The 24,677-nt window shown below is 42.7% G+C and overlaps 1 protein-coding gene across 5 annotated transcripts in view; it reads right to left on the minus strand.

The window, feature by feature from the left end:
• Window positions 1–13,119, minus strand: part of taf1a (TATA box binding protein (TBP)-associated factor, RNA polymerase I, A) — a 44,386-nt gene extending 31,267 nt beyond the window's left edge. For all 5 annotated transcript variants that reach the window (XR_015848281.1, XM_088325060.1, XM_088325058.1 and 2 more), the window contains exons 1-10: window positions 12,983–13,119; window positions 12,147–12,329; window positions 11,894–12,057; window positions 11,716–11,829; window positions 11,456–11,648; window positions 10,057–10,178; window positions 9,808–9,966; window positions 7,544–7,610; window positions 7,348–7,471; window positions 7,115–7,269 (exon numbers count right to left, since the gene is read on the minus strand). Coding sequence is in view for 4 of the 5 variants with exons in the window: in XM_088325060.1 (XP_088181186.1) it covers window positions 7,115–7,269; window positions 7,348–7,471; window positions 7,544–7,610; window positions 9,808–9,966; window positions 10,057–10,178; window positions 11,456–11,648; window positions 11,716–11,829; window positions 11,894–12,057; window positions 12,147–12,279 (1,231 nt within the window). In the remaining variant the exon portion in view is untranslated. The remainder of the gene's footprint in view (window positions 1–7,114; window positions 7,270–7,347; window positions 7,472–7,543; window positions 7,611–9,807; window positions 9,967–10,056; window positions 10,179–11,455; window positions 11,649–11,715; window positions 11,830–11,893; window positions 12,058–12,146; window positions 12,330–12,982) is intronic.
• Window positions 13,120–24,677: the final 11,558 nt, after the last annotated feature.

Raw genomic sequence — 24,677 nt, forward strand, 5'->3', positions numbered from 1 at the left:
CTTTCAACATGTGAACAGTGCAACAAGGGGGGGGGGGAAACGCGTATACAGCAAGATCAAAAACATATATAAAGCTTCCCCCCCCCCTCCCCCACCGAGTCTATTCCGATCACCTATGTCTGTCCCTCACCCCCTCATTCACCCCCATCCGGAGAAAAACAAAGCCCGCAACGAGGACAACACAAACGTGGCCTGAGGGAGCCCTCTCTCAGCTGCAGGACTGTTTTGATCAAACTTGCTGGGAAGTATTTGAACACCATGACCTCCAGAAATTCACTGACACCGTTTTATCCTACATTCGATACTGCACGGATGAAGTCACAGTAAATAAAAAAATCAAGGTCTACCCAAATCAAAAACCCTGGATGTCCAGCGAGGTGCGCACCCTCCTCAAACACCGCAACACGGTCTTCAGGTCTGGAGACAAGGCTCTTTACAGTGTGGCCAGGGCTGACCTGAAGAGAGGCATTAAGAAAGCAAAGGCAGCCTACACGAGGTGGATTGAGCACCTCTTCGCTGGAAATGACCCGAGGAGGATGTGGCAGGGTCTTCAACTGATCACTAACTTCAGAGGCCACAACCTGGCAACTGTTGAGGCTGATGCTTCACTAGCTGCGGACCTGAATCAGTTCTTTGCTCGCTTTGAAGCTGAAAGGCCACAAACAGCCACATCACACCCACCAACAACCAGCAGCAACACACTCAGATTTCAGGAGCACGAAGTTAGGCGTGCGCTGAAAACTATAAACCCCAGGAAGGCAGCTGGCCCGGATGGAGTACCAGGGAGGGTACTCAGGGACTGTTCCGATCCGCTGGCTAGGGTCTTCACCACCATCTTAAACCGGTCCCTGTCACAGGCAACCGTCCCATTTTGCCTCAAAACCTCCACCATCATTCCAATCCCCAAAAAGTCAGCAGTGGAAAGCCTCAACGACTACAGGCCTGTCGCTCTTACGCTTGTGGTCATGAAGTGCTTTGAGAGGTTAGTGTCCCAGTACAACAAAAACTCCCTGGCACTCACACTGGATCCCCACCAGTTTGCCTACAGGGCAAACCGCTCCACTGACGACGCCATAAACACAACACTTCACACCGTGCTGAAACACTTAGACCACCGGGGGAGCTACGTCAGAATGCTCTTTCTGGACTTCAGCTCAGCTTTCAAACCCATTATGCCAGAGATCCTGGTGGAGAAACTCACACACCTAGGACTCTCTCCCTCCATCTGCCACTGGATAATGGACTTCCTCTCAAACCGCCCACAGTCCGTGAATCTCTGTAACCACGTCTCTCCTACCCTAACACTGAACACTGGCTCCCCCAAGGTTGTGCACTGAGCCCCCTGCTTTTTACCCTCTACACCTCCGACAGCTCACCGACCCACCCCACAAACACAATCATTAAGTCAGCCGAAGATACCACCTTGATCGGCCTCATCTCTAAAGGGGACGAGGCGGAGTCACGGTCAACGTGGTGTTCGGAAAACCACCTCATACTGAACACCACACAAACACAAAGAACTGATACTGGACTTCAGAAGGAATGGCAGGAATCCAGCACCACTCATAAAAGGAGACTGTGTAGAGAGAGTCCACTCCTTGATATTTCTGGGTGTGCACATCTCCGACGACCTCTCCTGGTCTGTGAACACCAGAGCGGTGGTAGAGAAGGCCCAGTAGCGACTGCATTTCCTGAGAGTGCTCAGGAAAAAAAAACATCTAAAACCGCAGCTGCAGGTGTCCTTTTACAAAGCCACAGTGGAGAGCATTCTGACGTACTGCATTACGGTGTGATATGCTGGGTGCACAGCAGCAGACAGGAAAACGCTCCAGAGGGTCATCAAAACAGCCCAGAAAATCGTCGGTTGCTCTCTGCCCAGTCTGGAGGACATTGCCTGCTCTCGCTACCTCAGCAGAGCAGAAATCATCATCAAGGACTTTTCTCACCCCGGCCACCACCTCTTCAACCTGCTGCCTTCCGGCAAGCGCTACAGGTGACACAAAACAAAAACAAACAGCCTCAGAGACAGTTTCTTCCCCAGAGCCATTACCACCCTAAACACACACCGCACAAAAACTGAAAAACTCTTGCAAAAACACTACCTCATTCGAACGTAAATGGTACTCATGTCTATGTTACTTGCACAATGTTGACTGCACTATGTTTACTGCTCACCTTGCACAATGTTGACTATCTTTTTTTTGCACTATGATGACTATTTTTGCACCAAATGCATATTGCACAAACCATTACGATACCAAACTGTATGTAACATCCTACATGCCGACATTTCTTGTGTTAATTTTGTGTAAATGATAACTATAACCTTATCTTCTCTGTTCCTTTATCTTCTTGGGTTTTTACCTCACTGTGAATGTGTGAGACTGGAGTGTCATGCCCAATTTCGTTGTCACAATGTGTTAACCCATTTTGTAACAATGACAATAAAGGTATATTCTATTCTATTCTAATATCAAAATACATGCATGATTACTGGATGTAAAACTTTTGTACCACTAGGAGGCTCTGTGCGCGGTAGCTCAGGAGGTAGAGCGCTCGTCTTGGGATCAAGGGATCCCAGTTCGAATACCGGCTCGTCAGTGTTACATGTCGAAGTGTCCTTGGGTAAGACACTGAACCCCTAATACCCCCAATAAGCAGGTTAGCGCCTTACATGGCTGCAAAGCCGCTATTGGGAAATGTGGAGCACAATGTAAAGCTTCTTTGACTTGAAAAGCGCTATATAAATGCAGATCATTTCATTTCATTTCTCTAAATATTACAAACTGTCCTTTAAAAGTAGATAATGGCCAATGACATCGACGTACAGAGTAAAATTAGCTCTACAAGGATTTCTGTCAGGAGTATTATATCCACATGGAAATTTTCCCATCTATATTAAATGAAGCATCCGATTCTTGTTTTTTACTTAAGAGGAAAATGAAAGACAGGGAGACATTCTAGCGACAAACTACAACTTTTCTTACAATTGTTAGGGTCTGGCACAGCTCTATCCACTAGAGGGCGCCTAATCGGTTTGTAATTGGGACAGGTGTGCCCAATTACTCCAAACCTGTCCCTAATTGGCATAACCCTTCATAAGGACATTTTGGACAGCACCCAGTGTCGGGTGATTTTCATTTTCTACTTTTCATTTTTCAACGTCACTATTTCCTGATCTATCCTACTCTGTTAAGTTTGTTTAATATTTGCTATTTCAGACAGTTTTATTGTTGCTTTAAACCATTTGTTTACTTTGTTGATTAGTTTGTAATTAAACACCATCTGTTTTTGAGCACTTTGCTTTTTCCTGCTTTTGTGTCCAGGGCAAATCACAACAATACAGTGGTACCGCTACTTATTAATTTAATTCGTTCTGGGAGTGGCTTTGTAACCTGAAATATTTGAAATTAGAGACGCCTTTTAAATGTAAATGCACTAATCAGTTACAAGCCGCGCAAAAGTATATTTATTTTAATAAATCATAAAAGAAAACCAGAACATTAAACAAATACATAATAAAATTAGATTACTGCACAATAAACAAAAAACCAGAGGCACATAATGTAGAAAAACAAAGAATAAAAGGAAATAGAAGTAGCCATTTAGTACCGGTTGCCACGTCGTACTCTGGTAGCGGCGAATGGCAGCACGTAATGTACTGTTATTATGACTTTGTATCCTTAAACGCCTTTGTAACTAGAGGCAATGTTTTCCTATTCAAGTGCTCTATAACCTGAAACTCTTGTATGTAGAGACATTTGTGAGTAGAGGTACCACTGTATTTATTTGTGTGGCTACTCATTTAAAATCAAAGTTGCTTGTCCAAAGTAATTGTGCATTTCCAGTGTTCTCGTTTGCCCGCGTCCCAGACGCATCATTTTTGCTGGGGACGCATAGGGTCAAATCAACGTGCGTCCCCGGGACGCAACTTTTTTGACAAAAAATTGTCATTATTACCCGATTAATTTTTTTTTTTTAACAAAGATTTACCGCACTCCAAACTTTTCGTCAGGCAGATCCGCCATTGTTGTTTTGGTCTCGCGATTCAAGTTTTCGTCTGCACGCCGATCTTGGCAAACGAGATGTCGTTGCTTCGAGATTACGTCATTGTTGTGGTGGTTGTCAGCGAGGGAAGGTTAAGTATGCATACCTGTCAACCTGGAAGTTTTTGCCGTACAAAGTTCGTTTATTATGCATTTTAAGATGTGTACGACGTACAAGAAAAACGCAAATTTGTCAATAATGGGTACCATCCGGTAAACACTGACTATCACGAATACGGCAAATCAATCAAGTCAAACGAGTTCGAGTTGTGTAGTGAAAGTCAGTCTCTTTTTAGAGAACCGGCTTTTTCGGCTCAACTCATCAAAGAGAGCCGGTTCTCAAACGGCTCACTTGCTTTGATGCATTATCTTACGAATTATTATGTTGTATAAAGAAGTTAAGAAAAAAAGGAAGTATAGAAGGAGAAAATGAAAAAAAAGACAGGTTTGAGGTTATCCCTTTAATCAGTATGTTCCCAACAATAATTTAATGCAGAAAATGAATTAATAATTTGAATAAGAAAATGTATTATTCTACTTAATTATATTTGCATGTATTTTTTCCTTCTGCAGTGAACGTCCAAGCTACTTCATTTTGAACTTTTTTTTAATAAACCTCATTCATGTCGAGCAACTCAGGATCTCACAACAAAATGTTCATCAACAATATACTGGACTGTCTCAGAAAATTAGAATATTGTGATAAAGTTCTTTATTTTCTGTAATGCAATTAAAAAAACAAAAATGTCATACATTCTGAATTCATTACACATCAACTGAACTATTTCAAGCCTTTTATTATTTGAATATTGCTGATTTTGGCTTACAGCTGAAAAAAACTCAAAAATCCTATCTCAAAATATTAGAATATCATGAAAAAGTATACAAGTAGGCTATTCAACTAATCACCTGAATCATCTAATTAACTCGAAACACCTTGCGAGGGTTTCTTGAGCCTTAAAAACACTCAGCTTGGTTCAGTAAACTAAATCACAAGTATGGGGAAGACTGCTGATCTGACTGCTGTCCAGAGGACCATCATTGATACCCTCCATCAGGAGGGTAAGACACAAAAAGAAATTTCTCAAAGAGCAGGCTGTTCACAGAGTGTAGTTTCAAAGCATATCCACAAAAAGTCTGTTGGAAGGGAAAAATGTGGCCGGAAACGCTGCACAACCAAGAGAGATGACCGCAGCCTTAACAAAATTGTGACGAAGAGCCGCTTCCAGAATTTGGGGGAGCTTCAAAGACAGTGGGCTGAAGCTGGAGTCCAGGTATCAAAAGCCACAGTTCACAGACGTGTCCGGGAAATGGGCTACAATAGCCGTATTCCCATGGCCAAGCTCTTCTGAACTCAAGACAACGGAAGAAGCGTCTGACTTGGGCTATGGAGAAAAAGCACTGGACAGTTGCAGAGTGGTCCAAAGTCCTCTTTTCAGACGAAAGCAAGTTTTGAATTTCATTTGGAAGTCAAGGCGCCAGAGTCTGGAGAAAGGCTGGAGAGGAGCAAAATCCAAGTTGCTTGAAATCCAGTGTGAAGTTCCCAGTCAGCAATGGTTTGGGGAGCCATGTCAGCTGCTGGTGTTGGTCCACTGTATTTCATCAAGTCCAGAGTAAATGCAACTGTGTACCAAGAGATTTTAGAGCACTACATGCTTCCATCTGCTGAAAAGCTCTATGGAGATGAGGATTTCATTTTCCAGCATGATCTGGCACCTGCCCACAGTGCCAAAACCACCAGTAACTGGTGCACTGACCATGGCATCACTGTCCTTGATTGGCCTGCTAATTCCCCTGACCTGAAACCCATCGAGAATTTGTGGGGTATAGTTAAGAAGAAGATGAAAGACACCAGACCTACAAATGCAAATGAGCTGAAGGCCGCTATCGAAGCATCCTGGGCATCAATAACACCTCAGCAATGCCACAGGCTGATTGCCTCCATGCCACGCCGGATTGATGCAGTAATCCGTGCAAAAGGATTCCCAACCAAGTACTGAGTGCATCAATGGACATTTTCAAATGTTTGATTTAGTTTTGCTGTTATAAAATTATTTTTTTACTTGGTCTGAGGAAGTATTCTAATATTTTGAGATAGGATTTTTGAGTTTTTTTCAGCTGTAAGCCAAAATCAGCAATATTCAAATAATAAAAGGCTTGAAATAGTTCAGTTGATGTGTAATGAATCCAGAATGTATGACATTTTTGTTTTTTTAATTGCATTACAGAAAATAAAGAACTTTATCACAATATTCTAATTTTCTGAGACAGTCCAGTATATGATATAAGGAAACACATGTACAATATAACATATTAAACTACATAAACACGTTTGAAAAAAAATATGGTGTAAGATTTTTTTGTATTTTGGAAGGGAAAATACGATAGTTTGTAAGGGCATGGAGCCGTGGAGGTTGACAGGTATAAGTATGCCTCTGAAAAAACAGTTAGTATTAGGTGAAAATCAACACAAAATTGGTAATTTCTTCAGTGTCAGTGATAAGTCGAAACATAATGCAGAAAGTGATAACAACGGCAATAATTCTGGCACGAAAAAACGGCGAAGGATTCGACAAAAGAAAATAAACAAAAGAATAAAGATTAATATAATTATTTCAGCAATATTATTTCGTATAATGTAAAATATTCTTGTGGACTGAAAAATCTTGTGATAACTGATTTGTATTACCAAGAAACTGTGATGATTAAAACTGAATGAATATATAGACTTATATAATATATTTGTCGCCGATTTACAATTTCAACCTCGATAACACTAAATTTGGGGAACCGATAGGTCTCTGTTGGGACCCATAGATTTTTGAGCATGCGAGTCCCCGGGACCAATCACTTTTCAGGGGTAAAATGAACACTGCATTTCTCTGTGCTCTCTTCTTTTGTAAAACCTTGAAAATGGGAAAAATATGGTTATTCATCTGTTAAAGAAAAACAAATTGGCCGAAACAGTTGTTAACACAATCAGTTCAAGATATATCAATCAAACCTCAATTTTCCCATTTAAATAGACTGTCAGTGAATGAAAAAGCAACATAATAGTATAATCTCACCTGGACAGAGAATGTTTGCGAGCGACGCCTTCACTTCCATCATGTGAGGTCGTCGAGCAGCATCCTCCTTAGCGTGGAATTTAGTGAAGTGCAGCGCCGGCCAGCATCCTTCCCTTGCCGCCATCTGATGGGAAACCTCTTCTTTCCAATTGTCCCTGGTTTTAAAGCAGGTAATGACAAATACATGCTACTGCGACATTACCTTCTTTACTGACTTTCAGAATGTGACATACTTTGATCGCAGTTTGTCAATCGCGTCTTTTACACTTTGCCACACGTCCACATTCGTCCTCCAGCAGCCGTAATCAAGCATATCGAGGAGAACGCCAAGAGCCTTTTTGCTGTCTCCTGCTTTGTCTGAAGAAATTAAAATTACCTCCTATTTTGTGCAAAGATATCTAGTGTTTTTTTTTTGGTAAATCAACCTACCGGAAAGAAGCAGGAGGGAACTGTACTCCAACATCAGCTCGTGGCTTGGAACTAAGTTGTGGAGGACCTAAGGTATTAATAAAATACAGTGGTGCAATTAAGTATTTAGTCAACCACTAATTGTTCTCCCACTTGAAAAGACTGGTAAGGCCAGTATTTGTCAACATGGGTAAACCTCAACTATGAGAACCAAATGTTAAAAAAAACAGAAAAACAAATGGTTTGATTTTAAAAGATTTTATTGGAAAATCATGCTGGAAAATAAGTATTTGGTCAATACCAAATGTTGTTGGGCGACACGGACTTTTAACTCCCACGAATTTTCTATGGTGTTTGGATCTAGAGACTGGCTAGGCAGTCCCAGGATCAGGAAAAGCTTCTTACGAAGCCACTTTGTTGGGATCATTATCATGCCTGAAGTCAGCCACGTCTCATCTTTACTGCCCTTATTGATAGGAGGAGATTTCCACTCAAAATCTCTCGATACATGGCCCCATTCATTCTTTGCTTAACACAGATCAGTCGTCCTGGTCTCTTTTTAGGAAAACATTCCCAAAGAATGATGTATCCAACCACATGCTTCCCAGTGATTGTTCTTCTAATGCACATGTGTCAAACTCCCGGCCCATGGGCCACGTCCGGCCCGCCGTGTAATCATATCCGGCCCGCAAGACCATTTCACATTATTGTTATTAATGGCCCGTCAATATTAACAACGCCGTCTCATCCCTGGACATCATATTCTGACGTTTTAGTCACTGTACTTAGTCCTTCATATATGACGTATACTATACAACAGGGGTCGGGAACCTATGGTTCGCGAGCCATATATGGAGTACCTATGGCTCAGACACAAATTTAATTGCATGCAAATTTCTCCATCTCGTTCAAAACTTGAGCCACTGATCGTGTTCAGACACACGCAAAGCTTAATTACAGAGCAATACTTTTCAGAATATATAGGGCACGTTTTCACAACAATTTACAGTCAAGGTGTAACACAAAAAAAAAACTCGTTTTGGCTGTACAACGCTAAATAATCCTTTATATAAAAGCTCACTATATAATCTGTGTTCAGTGTTCAGATACTTTTTGATTAATCCACGGAACAAACTGTAAATACGCCAAAACACCGGAAGAGAACTTACAAGTTATTTGATTGGGTGAGTGGGAGGGAGCTATGCAAAAAGTGCAAGCACTCCCTCCCATCTCTCGCCCTACGCCGTCTGCGCACATCAGGCTCCCTGTTTGCAGAATGTTGTGACGTTTTTACGAAGTAATTTGTGTAGCATTTTCATATTTCTACTTTTGACAGGACCATATTACTGAGAGCAAAATCTTTTGGGATATTTAAGGTTTTTTTTAATATATACATTGACATAGGAGCAAAGGAATTTGAATGTCATTTTAATGTTAAGTTGTTTAAGTTAAGTTCTAGGTTGTATAATTTAACAAAATATTTTTTATTTACAGTAAAATAATTAATACTGTATAAGTGATTTAAGGTTTATATTTAATATTCTTATCTGTTTTTATTCATATTTATGTTCCAAAAACATTCAGTTTAGGTGTGTTCACTAAATGTTTATCCTGGTTGGCCCGCGACCTTAAGTGTGTTCTGAATTTTGGCTCCTTGTGCAATTGAGTTTGACATCCCTGTTCTAATGCAATCCAGTATTCTTTATCCTCCAAACATAAGAACCTCTATTTATACCCAAAGTTCTATTTTGGTTTCATCCGACCATAGGACATTCTCCCAGTACTCTTCTGGGTCTTCCAAATGCTCTCTAGCCAACCGCAGACGGGCCCGGACTTGTGCTGGCTTCAGCAGGGGGACAGGTCTAGCAGTGAAGGGTTTACGTCCCTGGCAGCGTATTGTGTTACTGTTACTGTGGTCCCAGCTCTCAGTAGGTCATTCACTATTTCCCCTTTAGTGGTTTGGGGATTTTTGCTGTCCTCTCGTTATTATTTTCACAGCCAGAAAGCCTGCTCGTTTCTAGGTGACCAAATTCTTATTTTCCACTCAAATTTGGAAATAAAATCTTTTAAAAATCAAACAATGTTATTTGCTGTTTTCTTTTTCAGATTCTGTCTCTCGCGGTTGAGGTTTATCCATGATGACAATTGCTGGCCTCGCTCTTTTCAAGTAGGACAACTAGCACAATTGGTGGCTGACTAGATACTCAGTTGACCCACTGTACATTGAAAAAATGACCTTGCTTCAAAATCTACTACCGATTACATGACTTTCTCAAGTGCTTCACCTTCAAAACTTTGCTTAATTTCCTTATAGGCGCATTGTTTCTCTTCAAGTAATTGTACAGATAGACGTGCGCATTTGGGTTCGGGGGAAAGATGTTATCATAAGCGTAGTCCTCCAGGACTTTCTTTGCCTCCTCCTGAGCACCATAGAACTCGAGCATCTTTAAAAAATAAAATTAAAAAATAATTAAAAAAAAAAAAAATCAGACCACAAGGCATATTTGAAGAATTACAATGGTGTTTCTTTTTACCTCCACGTAACTGAGGATGAATTGATCCCAGACACCTGGGTGATTTAAAATCTCCTTCAGGTTGAGTGAAGCTTGTCGAAAGTAATGGTGCATTTCTTTGTCGCTTCCCGGGTTTGTAAAACCTTGATAATAGATAGTAATCGTTATTCATTTAGTTAATAAAAACAAACAATTTCAAATATTTCGGAAAAAATATACATATACTGAATATTATATTAAAAAGAACAACATCTACAAATATAGGTCCCACAGTTTTTGCGGTTAACGGGGACTAAACCATCCACAGAAAGTGAAAATCCGCTTTGCTTTTTGGGGCGGCCTTCAGTAGGGGGAGGGGGGAGAGAAAACAAATAGAAGACAAATTGATTTTAAAGGTAAGCAGTATTTTAACCAATTTTAGTTTATGTTTTTTATTTCTGATTAAAGCAATCTTGGTGACTTATGAACTGAGAGAAAGAGAACAAATAGAAACCGTTTCAATTTCTGAATTAGTCAGACTTGCATTCTCGCCAGAGCGAGAGAGAGAGCGAGAACAGTATTTATAATTAGTTTAAGGTTTTTGGGACGTGCCTTCACTAAAGCAAACTTGCTGACTTACCAACCGAGAGAGAGCGAGAGGACAAATAGAAACAGTTTAGATCTTAAATTTGTAGATGTTTTTTGGGTGGCGCACCTTTCCGACAGAGAACGAGAGAGAGGGAGAAATAGAGAGGTAGAGAGAATTTGGCAGATGCATCGTTTAGACAGCATGAGGAAATGCGTGGGACACAAACTCTTCTCAGTGAGATGCAGAGAACGCAGCACACGTGTCCGGTCACAGCACAGTACAAAAGACACGGATATTAATTGGCCAATCGGCATCATCTCATCTAATCAGCCGTACCGCTTATCCTCATTAGGGTCGCAGGGGGGACAACTCACTTGCTCATTCACACCTAGGGACAATTTGGACCGGCCAATTCATCTGAAATGCATGTTTTTTGGGGAATGTGGGAGGAAACCGGAGTGCCCGGAGGAAACCCCCGCAAGCACAGGGAGAACATACAAACTCCGCACAGGAAGTCTGGAGCTGGATTTGAACCCACGCAGGAGGTTCCCATGACATGAACTGTACCGCAAAAGCGCTAACCACTGCGCCGCCGTTATTTTACTGAAAAAGAGTGAACCAGTGTTAACTAAAGCGTGAGTATGGAGGGATCTCTGTGCTGTAATTGGATAAAAAAAAATACACAATTTGGATGAATAGTGGACCCATCTATTACAAAATTGCAGAATGTTTAATAAATTTTTAAAAAATATATGTGAAACCCGCGGCTCAATTCATTGATTTCAGGAAATCATCAAACTGGCCAGGAAGTGGGAGTTTTAAGTCAAATAATGCTATGCAACCTTTCCTTACCAATGTTGGCATTTTTCCTGTCACACCAGATAATATAATCCAGCAAGCTCCGATAGGCCTGGATTAGTTTCATCTCCTTCAACTGATCCACTGACTCTTTGCCATACCTCCAGCTTTCAGCCAGCAAGAGGTGACGCTTTGCATTATCGATCTGGCCATGGAGCATTAGGTGGAAGGAATGTTCCATACAGATCTAGGGGAGAATATTAGCACAGTGTAAAGTTTCAGAGGAATGAAACACGTCAGTGATATTGACATACCATCAGGTAATTTTTAACTCCAGAATGTTTCATCTGCTCATAGATGACATTGTAGTCATCCATATGAGAGTTGGGGTGGTGACGAAGGATTTCAATGCTCATCCTCCAAATGATCTGAAAAGGAGACATCATTTATTACTTTAACGATCCCACTTTTCCAGTTTGTTAATGTTTCCACCTCTTTGTCACGCTTTTGTGGGCCAGATGTACTGTCCTCTAATTTTTGGGGGTAACACTCCATATATTCTGCTGCTTCCTGCCATCTATGATGTAGCATTGCTTCTCGGATTCTCTCGAGACAAAGCCTTGTGCTCCGGTGAAAGCATGTTTCCTTCATAGTCTCTGGAATCCAAGAAGCGAAATTGGATGGGATACAAATAAAAACAGCCCTCTGTAATTGCTAAGTGTTGTGGATGGTGTATTTTAATCACCTGCTAAAAGTGGTTCTGTAAGTGGAAGCTTTGGTTGTTTCTGTTTGGGGATCACCACGTTTTCCTTGGATTCGTTGTACCCCAGATATAATAAGTGACCAGGAGACCAGAGTTCATTTTCCAGGTCGTCCATTTTGGGCACAGATGTTATTCTTGTAAATACGTTGTTTGTTGCACCCCCACCTGATGATTGAGCACACAACACAAAAAACACACTGTGAAACACTTCACAAGACTGTGAAGGAATATATTGCCCATGGATAGGAAAATAAATGCAGTAATCACATTTTATATATATATATATATATATATATATATACACAATTTTTTAATCTTATGCTTGCACAATGTTGCTGCTGATGTCATTGCACTATCTTCCGATGCACTTACAACTTGGGCCAGTCTAGAAGCACCACCATCCTAATATTCATTTTTATAGGCTTTTATTACATGTTTATCCAGGAGTGCTAGGTCTAATCTCGTGGTAAATAATGACCACTACGTTGTTTCCAATGAGAATTTAATTACTATTCTATTTTACTCTAAAAGTGGGTTGGATTAAGACCTTTCAAAAAATAACCTTGCTGTGTTTAAAAAATAACTTTGCTGTGTTAACCTTAACACACGTGGTCCAAATGAACCTTAGAGTCTTTTCAATCTGTTTTTGCTGTGTGGGTAAAATATCTGGTTGGGGGGGGGGGGGGGGGGGGGGTGATAAACTGCATGGTACCCATGATAAACACGGTCGGCTTTTTGTTGTTCGCGTGTTTACCGTGTGATAAAACAAACTAACCCAATGACCGTCACTGAGGAAACACAAGCAAATTAGCTCCTACCTCTCAGTTCTTCGTATTACACGTTTGTATCCCTAAAACCAAAAAGCCGAATTTGTTTAGGTTTTTAAAAAAGTGTTTTAAGTGCAATGCCATTCCGCCTCACCAGGACTTTTTTCTTCGCGTAGTATATTTTGCCAGGTAACAGTTCACAATGCGCAATAAGGCCATCTACAGGACATTTTTATTATGCGCAAAGATTGAACGCATGGTAAAAAAAAACTGATTCGTATTTCTTTAAACGGTAAATTACGTCGATTATTGGTCAAATGTGCTTCATATGGGTTTGCTTTGTATAAATGAATAAATGGATCCCACTAAAGTGAAGAAAGTTTTGAATGCACTATTAATCAACCAGGTGAGACATCAAAGTATTTGTCAATTGCAATATAATAGTGAGAGTCAGGACTAAGTTCTTGAGTATGTTGCCACTGTTTCAGCAGTTCCCATATATTAGTCACTTTTGCAGAAAGTAAGCATTAAAATGTAGTTGTAGTTAGGTGTAGTTGTAAAAGGTCGAATATTTGCACGTGAAATCATTGTAAGTAGTAGCCTATAGATTCAAGATTCAACGTATTTATTGTCATATGCACAGTAAAAAACATGATACAATGAAATACTTACTTTGCTGTCCACACATTTGCAAGCGTAATAAATCTAAGAAACTACATACATGTATATGTAACCGCGGTGTACCTGTCCCACCAAAGATCTACATTCACGCTGGACTGGATGATGAGGTTTTTATTACAGTTAGGGTTAGGCTGCAAATGAATGAGTCACAACACATGGTAAGCTTCTCTGCTGGCTTTGATCTCTTTGATCTCGTTGACAGCTCGCTGTTAGATTGCCCAAAACACATCAAAGAGCTTTCTTTTCAGTTTACATAAAATACATTATAGGAAATCAACCATCACAATACATTTTTACATCCATTTTAACAAGATACTTTTAACAACAGATCGTATAGTGGCTTTAAACGTTTACAATGAATTCAACATATTTTTCTTTAGTCTGAATTTTAACCAACATCATCCTTTTTACCAGCTCAGTAGCCTAGATGGTAGTGTGGAGGTCGCTGGTTCGCGCCTCGACCGAGACGATCCTAATTGGTATAATGGCGGCGCCCTCTGGCTGCGGCTGCATCGACCCGCTACAACGGGTCAGGTGTATCGACATTTCGTTCTGTGTACATTGTTACAAAAGAATGACAATACAAAGGAAATTATTATTATTATTATTATTATATATATGAGAAAATAGAAATAATAACAATAATGAGTATGAAAACGGGTACAATTTACCTGCGAATGAATGAGTCACGACACATGGTAAGCTTCTCTGCTGGCTTTGATCTCTTTGATCTCTATAAGGGGAATTTGCCTTTTAGCACAACATGCAACGTCCGGCAAAACTAACATAAAAGGCGACAGAAACAAAGCAAAAATAAATCCAAACAGCTTGACAACATCAATCACATTACTGTGCATGTTGAGAGATTTGTCCGCTGTGGTTTTAATGTTTAAAATTAACTTTTTTCGGAGCACCAAGAAATCGTGTCTTACCGTTGACAGCTCGCTGTTAGACTGCCAACAAACCCCGCCTTCCGGTCACATGTCAAAAGCCAAACCAAACCTTACCCCATACCAGCAAGTGGCACTGTTGGACTCATCATTGCAGGACACTTACACAAAAACTATACAACATATTTCAGCAGGAATTTCAATAAAACAAGTTATTATTAGACCCGTTACATACACCCCCCTGAAATTCTGCTAGACATGGGAGTGCTACACTAAACAGAAAAAAATCACATGCAAAAGTGCAAATACTGATGAGAAAAAAAAAGACACAAAAATGTGTACAGTATTACAAGGAACAAACTGAAGTGCATGTCAGTTCTAAAATTCTCCCAAAAAGGAGTGTGAAAAGAAAGGAGGCGATCAAACTCCTAAATAAGCACAGGCGGCAGTAGCTCAGGAGGTAGAGCGATTGTCTTAGGATTAAGGGATCCCAGTTCGAATCCTGGCTTGTCCGTGTTACATGTCGAAGTGTCCTTGGGTAAGACATTGAACCCCCAATTACCCCCAATAAGCAGGTTAGCGCCTCACACGGCTGCACAGATCACGGCCGCTATTGGGAAATGTGAAGCACAATGTAAAGCGCTTTGGGAAGTCATTGACTTGAAAAGCGCTATATAAATGCAGATCATTTCATTTCATTTCATTGTTCCTGTAGTTTCAAGTACTCACATAGGCACAATTCTTGTTTCTTGCTCAAGCTTTATTACTCAAACTGAAAGTGCATCTCTAAAGAACTTAAACAAGGAACTAGCAGATATTGCGGACACAGAATTGTCACCTACCAACTGGTCATTCATCTGACAAATAAGACGACTGGGACGCCTGATGGACTGGCGGACCCTAAGACCATAACGGCTAGGTTGAGCACAAATAACCTGAGCTAGAGTGTCTAGGACAGTCAAGTCTAAACAGTCAGTATCAGGAGCGGCTGTCTCATACGTGTCAGTACCAGGGGACACAATGTCCGGGGGTTCAGTGTTCAATGGGGTCTCGTCTGGGAGGACAATGTCTGGAGGGCCCACACCCAAAAGGATCATGTTTTCAGAGCACAGTGGTGGGCTTTCCGCATTGTCACTTGCAGTATGATCAACATCTTGTTCGGGGATGTGCTGACTTCCTTGACTGGATGTATCGATTGTGAGAGATTCAGACTGGGCATCAGATCTGCTGTCGAGTGAGTTATCCTCCACCTCTGAATGACCTTGCTCTTCACCTGACTGTATCACCCAGTTTACCGTACGGACATCACTGTCTTCGACCGCGTCAGGTACATCAGGGCATACATCACTTCCGTGCATATCAGCGTCACACCCTGAGTGTTCAGATTCGCTGGCCAGATCTCCCTCACAGGGCAAGAAGCTAACATAGAGCAGCAAATTCCTGTGAACTACCTTCTGTTTGCCCGTCAGGCAATCCTTGACTCTATAGACATTAAGATCAGGCTTGACTGATATAACTTCATACGGGGTCGACTCCCACTAATCTGCAACCTTGCGTTTCCCTGGGACACCTCTGTTGGCGATCCCACGACGAGGGGGTGATCCTTTGGCCCTACGGTTGTACAGCTTGGCATGGCGAGTCTGTTCGCTGAGAGTGCTCCTCCGTACAATCTGTGCAGCTTCATTTAGATCCTTCTTCAGATGGGTTACAAAGTCAGAGTAGCTGACAACAGCATCATTGGTACTAGCATGTTGAAACATGACATCGACAGGGAGACGAGGGATCCTCCCAAACACTAGGTAGAACGGTGCAAACCCTGTTGTCTCATGCTCTGTGCAGTTGTAGCAGAAGGTGAGCTGCTGCAGCATTTGTGGCCTCTTTGCTTTGGGCCGAGGGGGAAGGGTTCTGATGATATCTCCCAATGTTCTGTTAAATCGTTCTGCGATACCATTTCCCATGGGATGGTACGGAGTCTAATGGGATTTCTGCACCCCAATCATCTCTAGAAGCACTTTGATCTGTTTGCTCTCAAAATTGGCTCCTTGATCAGAGTGCATACGCCGAGGGAAACCATAGACAAGAAAGAAATCCTGCCACAGACGGCGAGCAACTTGCAACTTGGCGGTTTGATTTCTGCAAGGGAAGGCGTGCGCCATCTTGAAGAAATGATCAGTTACAACCAGGACATCTACAGATTTGTTCTCTTGCTCAGCAGTCGAAATGTCTATACAGACCAACTCCATAGGCTCAGAGGTGACTATGTTCTTGAGTGGTGCACGGTTGTGTGGTTCCGGTGTTTTCCCTACTATACAACGCTGACAGGATTTAACATAGTTCACAACATCACGTTCCATGCCATTCCAGAAGAATCGTTGCCTCAACAGAGACAAAGTACGGTTCTGGCCTTGGTGACCTGCTGAGTCATGGAAACCGTGGAGGGCTTTCTGCTTCAATGAGTCAGGCACCACAAACTGGAAGGTTTTCTTGGCAATGCCAAGTCAACTCATGTTACATTTATTTATATCGCCATTAATCACAAAAATGTCTCAAAGGACTGCAAGGATTACAATTACACAATTGCACAATTACCTGATCTTAAACCAGCATGCGAGGATCTTTCCTTATTTTGTAGAGCATGCCATTCTCTATGGTGAGTCTGCACCAATGCTTCAGTAGTTTCATCGCGCTAGGTGACGCGACAGCTCTCTCACGCTTGGTAGGTCTCCTGTGTCTATGTGGGAGTGCCGTTGACTGATCTTCCTTCTGCAGGAGATTGAAGTTAGCATCCGTTCCCATCACTTGACACACGCCGCCAGTGGACTGAGCACTGAGGACAGCAGCAACTTCTTCTGATGTCACAGAACCATTCGTGTCTGGTGGAACTGCCCTTTTCACTGACTCATCTGATGTCCCAACACTCTCGTCTACAACAGCGTGACAATTGTTGGATACTCTGAACACCTCTTGCACAGTACTGTTGTTCACCCCGTTGACCTGGTCCAACAGTGAGGTATAGGGCTCGGTAACAAGGCGATGACCCACACATGACCGTACAAATGGTTCACGGCTCAGAGCGTCGGCTACGGGAATGTACTTCGGGTCAAAATTGTATGCAGCTAGCTTCGCTACCCACCGCTGTTCACACGCATCAAGTCTTGGTTTGGTCAAAATGTATGTCACCGGGTTATTGTCGGTCCATGTGGTGAAGTGTCTTCCTTTCAACCAATGGCTGAATTTTTCACATAATGCCCATTTCAAGGCAAGAAATTCGAGCCGGTGTGCAGGGTAGTTGAGCTAGGAGCGAGAGAGCGTTTTACTTGCAAAGGCGACTGGTCTGGCTACTTTTCCACCAGGTGGCAGCTGTGACGGGACTGCTCAAAACCCATCAAAGGATGCGTCGACAACCAGAATAAATGGCGCATCAAAATCTGGGTGGGCCAGGGTGACAATTGTCACGAGGTCTTGTTTCAGTGTTTCAAATGTGTTCTGGCATGCACCAGACCAATCAGCAGGCGGCAGTTTCACTTGACCTTTCCTCACTAGTTTGCGGCCTCTCTTGCGCTCATGCTGGGCACCAGATTCAGATGTGAGCCTGAACAGAGGTTTTGCCTTCGCAGAACGTGCCTCAATGAAGCTTTGGTAATACATCACCATGCCTAGAAAAGATCTGATTTTACTAGGGCACGGCGTCTCACCGTCAGACTCCATTAGGTCGGCGACTTGTAGGTCATTTATCGCTCTCAACTTCTCAGGGTCAGTCCAAATTCCATCCTCACTGATGACATGACCAAGAAATTTCACAGTCCGTCTAAGGAAAAAACACTTTTTGGGTGCGAGCTTGAGGTTGTGTTCCTTGAGGCGAGTAAACACCATCTGCAGGCATTGGAGTGCAACTTCCTCTGTAGGGGCAAACACCATCAGATCGTCGAGGTAACATAATAGGCTCATGAAATTCTGAATTCCGAATATCGACATCATCATCCTCATAAATGTTGCTGGGCTGTTACAAAGTCCCTGAGGGAGCCGGTTGTACTCATGAAGCCCGAAGGGTGATGAGAATGTCGTGTACTTTTTGTCATCAGGGTGCAAGGGGACATTGTAGTAGCCTGACGTCAGGTCCATCGTGGAGAAAAAGGCATTTCCCCCAAGTGCGGCCAAAGCATCAGCTTGATGCGGTAGTGGGTAGGCATCCTATATGGTTCTCGCATTAAGCCTTCTGAAATCAGTAGATACCCTGAGTTCTCCATTCCGCTTCCATATGAGAACAAGCGCAGATGCATAGTCGCTAGTCGACTTATGAATTATTCCTTTCTCCTCCATCTCGTTCAGAGTCGTCCTCAGTTTTTCATACTGACTTGGTGGTATGCGTCTGTAGGGTAGACGAAACGGCTTATTATCAACAAGGTGGATACGATGTACAAACTCTTTGGCCTCTCCACAGTCCATCTTATGGCGAGAAAAGATTGACTTGAATTGTTCGATGATATGAAGGAGCTTGTCTTTACACTGCAGCGAAACCTCGCATGACTTCAGGTCAATGTCTTGCAGTCCCAGAGCTTCCAATGTACGCATCATGTCCTCTTCTGACCTGGGCTGGACCTCTTTGCTCTGTACACTCTGCACGGTGCACTTGACCTCCTTCCGCTGGGATACAAGGAGACACATCTGCAATTTTTCTGTTTCTTCTCAGCACCACAACTCTGTCCGTAGGATTAAAGACTTTAACAGGCACCCACCCATCTCCCAAGAGTGGAGTAACAACTCGCCCGACAAGGACCTGTCTGGGCCCAGCCTTAGAATGGGTTGGCTCAACGACCACAGTGCTGCCCGCTGACATCCCGGCCGACTCAGGTAACTTGCCCCAAATAAGGTACTCGGTCCGTGGATTCAGCGTCACGCAGCTCTTGATTTTCACTGTCCTTACCTTATCTGGAATGCAATCACCTCTCCATCTCTCTTAGAAAGCATTTACAGGGATTGACTGTGGTCATCAGGCAGAGCATTTTCAGGAGTGGAAACTAATCTCCAATAGCCGTCAGTGCTCTTCAATTGAGTCAAAATATGCTTAATGGCATTGCTGCCAAGGATCATCTGTTCTGTCTGGCACGGCACAACCATTACTGGCATTATCATTTTGCATCCGTAAACGGTAACACAATATAGTAGCTCCTAGCTCTGCTGCCACACAAGATGTAGCAAACATATTGAGTCAGCCTAGTCATGTGTCAGATGTATCACAGGTTCAGGTGGTTACACAGAGTTAAGGAACCACCGTCATTTATTGGGGATGGCTCAGACTCAATAAAAGTACTTGAGTGGGAAGATCTAATGAGGACATTTATTAAGAAAAGTAATGTGAGGCTTAAAGAACAGGCCGAGTAAATCATTATGCATTTGAGAGGAAAAGCTAAAGATGTAGTTAGGTTTGGCATTAGAAACAGTTATATAGACGTCTATACCCGCCCTGACATTATTTATAGTCTTCTCAGGAAACACTTTAGCTGTACCAAGTACTCTGCTGTCCCTTTAGCTGACTTTTACCCAACCTTGCCCAAAGACCAGGAAGACTCCTATGACTACTGGCTGAGACTAAACAGAGCAGCTGACCTTGCCTGTGACTGCTTGAGAGAGCAGGGCAAAACATTGGACAACCCTGAAACTGAGGTAACTCGCATGTTTATTAGGAACTGCTATTGCAAAGAACTGGCACTCACTTTTAGATCCAAAACCACCGATAAGTGGTCAGCATGTGAAGTACTAGAGGTGCTGAATGAATACCACGCTGAGAAGAGCTACAAAGCAGCTTGCCCACAACAACCTGCGAATAGGGCGGAAATTGCCGTACACAAAGCTGAGGTGAGCCATAGTCCAACCCTCATGCACGAGCCACCTCAGACTTCGAGCCCACAGAATGTCCCTCTAACGGACGTTATTAGTATGTTGGAGAAAGTTCTGCTACCAAGCCATGTATTATTTGCAAAGATGACGAACACAGTGCTCTCTCTCATTGCGGAGAAAAAAAGATTTGCTTTCACTGCCATGCCCCATGGCATTCTTACCCCATTCCAGCAGGTGGCACTGTTGGACTCATCATTGCATGACACTTACACAAAAACTATATGTATCCGCGGTGTACTTGTCTCACCAAAGATCCACATTCACGCTGGACTGGATGATGAGGTTTTTATTACAGTTACTGCAAATGGATGAGTCACAACATTAGTTTTTCTGTTGGCTTTGATCTCTTTGATCTCATTGCAGTTCTCTCTGGTAAGACTGCCAACAAATCATATCAAAGAGCTTTCTTTTCACTTTACAGAAAATACATTTTAGAATATCACAATACATTTTTACATCTTTACATTTTAACAAGATACTTTTAACAAGAGATCGTATAGTGGATTTTTAACGTTTACAATGGATTCAACATATTTTTCTTTCGTCCGAATTTTAACCAACATCATCCTTTTTTTAATGTATATGAAAAAATAGAAATAAAAACAATAATGAGTATAAAAACGGGTACAAGTTACCTGCAAATGGATGAGTCACAACATTAGTTTTTCTGTTGGCTTTGATCTCTTTGATCTCTACAAGGGGAATTCATAATTTTGTAAAACAGAAACAAAACAAAAATAAACCTAGACAGCTTGACAATATCAATCACATTACTGAGCATGTTGAGAGATTTGTCAGCTGGGGTTATAATGTTTAAAATTAACTTCTTTTGTGGAGCACCAAAAGATGTGTCTTACCATTGCAGTTCTCTCTGGTAAGACTGCCAACAAACCCCGCCTCCCGGTCACATGTCAGAAGCCAAAACCAAACCCCACCCCATACCAGCAGATAGCACTGTTGGTGTAGCGACCCTCTTTCATGCACGACACAAGGTTTCACAATCTCTGGGTTTATTGCCTGCATTCAATAAACAAAACAATACAAAAGTCAGGGGCTTCTGTTCACGACTGCAATTATCTTCAACGCTTACAAACTTATTTAAGCTACGGCAAGCGCTGAAGCCCATAAAGTGCCAAACGAAAAGAACAGTCGCAGACGCCCATGACTTAACAACTGAATGAGGTACCGGAATATTAACAGTAATACAACAAAAACACAGATTTTGTGAGAATTCAAAAAAACATTCAAAACAATAAAATTTCAACTCTGTTACACCCACCCCCACCGAATTCTGGACAAAATCTGACACTTGGTTATAAAATCAAAATCAATATATAACAGTAGTCATTGGGTCACACATATTAGGACCGACTTGAGAAGTATCCTTTAAGGATGCAGTGGACAGAGAAAATTCTCTGAACCAGCCACCGGCTATAGAATGCCTTACACATTCCACATTCACCCAAGACATATATAAGACATAAATGAGCACAAAACATTATCTCCAAAACCAAGTTATTTCAGAAGAATTTTAAAGGGAAAAAATGTCATGCCCCAAGAGCTCGAACTACTGTGTTACGCATAGTCTAAACATTACACTGTAGGTGTCTGGTGACATCTTGTCTAGCCATAGTGTGAAGAAGCCTGTTGACTGGTCGTATAACACGACCCAGGCGTGTAGTGTGGTGTGGTGCAGACTCTGGTTGATCAGTGTGGCTAACGTTACCTCCAGAGACAGCAGCCACTACAGATTGAACATGATCATGCTCACTAAGAGTCGAAATGTCATCCCTAACAGCAGTGTCGTGAGTATGAGTGGTCAAGGAATGACCAGAGTGATCAGAACTTTCAGAGTTCAGCCCATGCACCCACTCTCTGGTTCTCTCCCCAGACGCAGGCGTGAGATCTGTGTAGTTGTCAGGGCCTGAGATGCTTACAAGACTCTGCGCATCATCTGCCGTACATCCAGACCGGTTTAGCTGAGCAGGCACTCGAGCGTGAGATTCTTCGGAGACAGTGGGACTGGTCATTGAAGAACAAACAGAGGCAGATGATTGTGCAGAGGACAAAGACAAATCAGACTGGAGAGAGGGCTGGTCTTGAACTGGGAGAAAGTTAACCAACATCAGCAGGTTACGGTGAACAACCTTCTCATTCCCTGTGATGGTGTCTTGAATTTTGAATGTGTGTGTTTGAGGGTTCATCTCAATAACAGTGTAGATGGTAGACTCCCACCTATCAGCCAATTTTCGCTTGCCCCTCTCATTTTTGTTCGCCAGAAGGACTCTATCTCCAACTCCAATCGACGGCCCTTTTGCTGCCCTGTTATAGAGTCGAGTCTGTCTGCCCTGTTCCTTTTTTGCATGTTCCTGAGCAATTGACATAGCCTCCCTCAGGTCTTCAGACAGTTTTGCAACATATCTGCCGTAGGTGGTAATGTCAGGGTCAGACAAAATGTTCCCAAACAGAGTGTCGACTGGGAGGCGAGGAACTCTCCCAAACATCAAGTAAAATGGTGCATATCCAGTAGTTTCATGAGCAGTGCAATTGTACATGAATGTGAGTGTTTGTAAACGTCTTGGCCAGTCCTGCTTTGATTCAGGGGGCAGAGCTCTGATCATATTGCCCAAAGTACGATTAAAACGCTCAACACTTCCATTTCCCATCGGATGGTACGGGGTAGTATGTGACTTACGCACCCCAGATAATTGTAAAAGTTCTGCAACCAAATTGCTCTCAAAGCTTGGGCCTTGATCACTGTGGATCCTCTCCGGAAAGCCATAAACACAAAAATACTTTTCCCATAGAACTTTAGCTACTTGCCTGGCTGACTGGTCTCTACATGGAAAAGCTTCTGCCAATCTGGTGAAATGGTCTGTTATCACTAATACGTCAACAGATTTGTTGTGTGAATCTTCAGCGGACCAGAAATCAATACAAACAAGTTGCAATGGGCGGGAAGTGGCAATGCTTTCCAGAGGGGCCCTCCCTGCAGGCTCAGTGACTTTGCTGACTATGCAACGCTGACATTGACGAACATGCATCCTCACATCTCTGTCCATATGCAACCAAAAGAATCTCTGTCTGGCGATGCTCAGGGTTCTTGACTGGCCTTGATGGCCCGCACTGTCATGCACCCCTTTTAAAACTTAAGCCTTCAGGCAATCAGGGACCACTAACTGATGGCGTTTTGCATTTGAAATCTGATTACGGAATACTCTGTACAAAACATCATCACTCAGAACAAACTTCTCCCAGTGCTTCAGGAGGCCCAGAACTTGACTTGTCTCGTGTGCCCTTTCACGTCTAGACGGTCTTCGAGACCGTTCCACATAAAACCGAAGACGAAACAAAACTCTGTCCCTGGACTGAGCCTCTCGCAGGTCATCCATAGAGAAGGCAGGCAGACTGGGTAGTGTATCTGGAATAAGGTGGGGCATGTGGCTTATCAGTTGAGCTGCACGAGTTCTCGCACCGGAGGCCCATTCAGTGTGTGACTGGACAACAGCAGCAACTTCTTGATTGGATACAGTCTGGGCCGACACGAGTAATGACTGGACATTTGTAGCTATAGAATGGGACAGCTTCTCTGCCATGACAGGCTGATCTGTAGAGTCTCTGAGAGTCTGTTGGACGGCTGTATCAGACAAAACCGCAGCTTCCGCAGTGAGATCATGAAGAGGTTCACTGACTAGTCTGTGGCCAACATTCTGACAAAAAGGGAGACGGCTGAGAGCGTCAGCAACCGTGTTTTTGGGACCAGGCACATATTTGATTTCAAAATTGTAACTGGCCAGCTTTGACACCCATCTTCGCTCACAACAGTCCAATTTGGGTTTAGTCATAATGTGTGTAAGTGGATTATTGTCAGTCCAGATGGTAAACTCATGGCCTTTCAACCAATGGCTAAACTTCTCACACACAGCCCACTTCAGTGCAAGAAATTCCAAACGGTGAGCTGGATAGTTCTTCTGTGACCGGGTCAAAGACTTGCTAGCGAACGCAATTGGCCTAGCCACTGTGTCACCTTCACGTACCTGGGACAAAACGGCTCCAAGGCCATCCAGTGAGGCGTCAGTCGACAGCAAAAATGGACGACTAAAGTCTGGATGAGCCAAAACCACAGAATGGATAAGGGCCTTTTTGAGGTCTGTAAATGCCTGGTCGTGGTCAGCAGTCCAGTCACCTGATTTCAGTTTGCGGCCCACTACAGTGCATTTGGGCTTTCTGCCTTTCTTCCGTTTCTGGCCAGCCAGCAGATAAAACAAGGGCTTTGC

Source organism: Urocampus carinirostris, chromosome 20, assembly GCF_059441175.1.
Source record: "Urocampus carinirostris isolate Australia breed hairy pipefish chromosome 20, RoL_Ucar_1.0, whole genome shotgun sequence".
Classification (NCBI taxonomy): Eukaryota; Metazoa; Chordata; class Actinopteri; order Syngnathiformes; family Syngnathidae; genus Urocampus; species Urocampus carinirostris.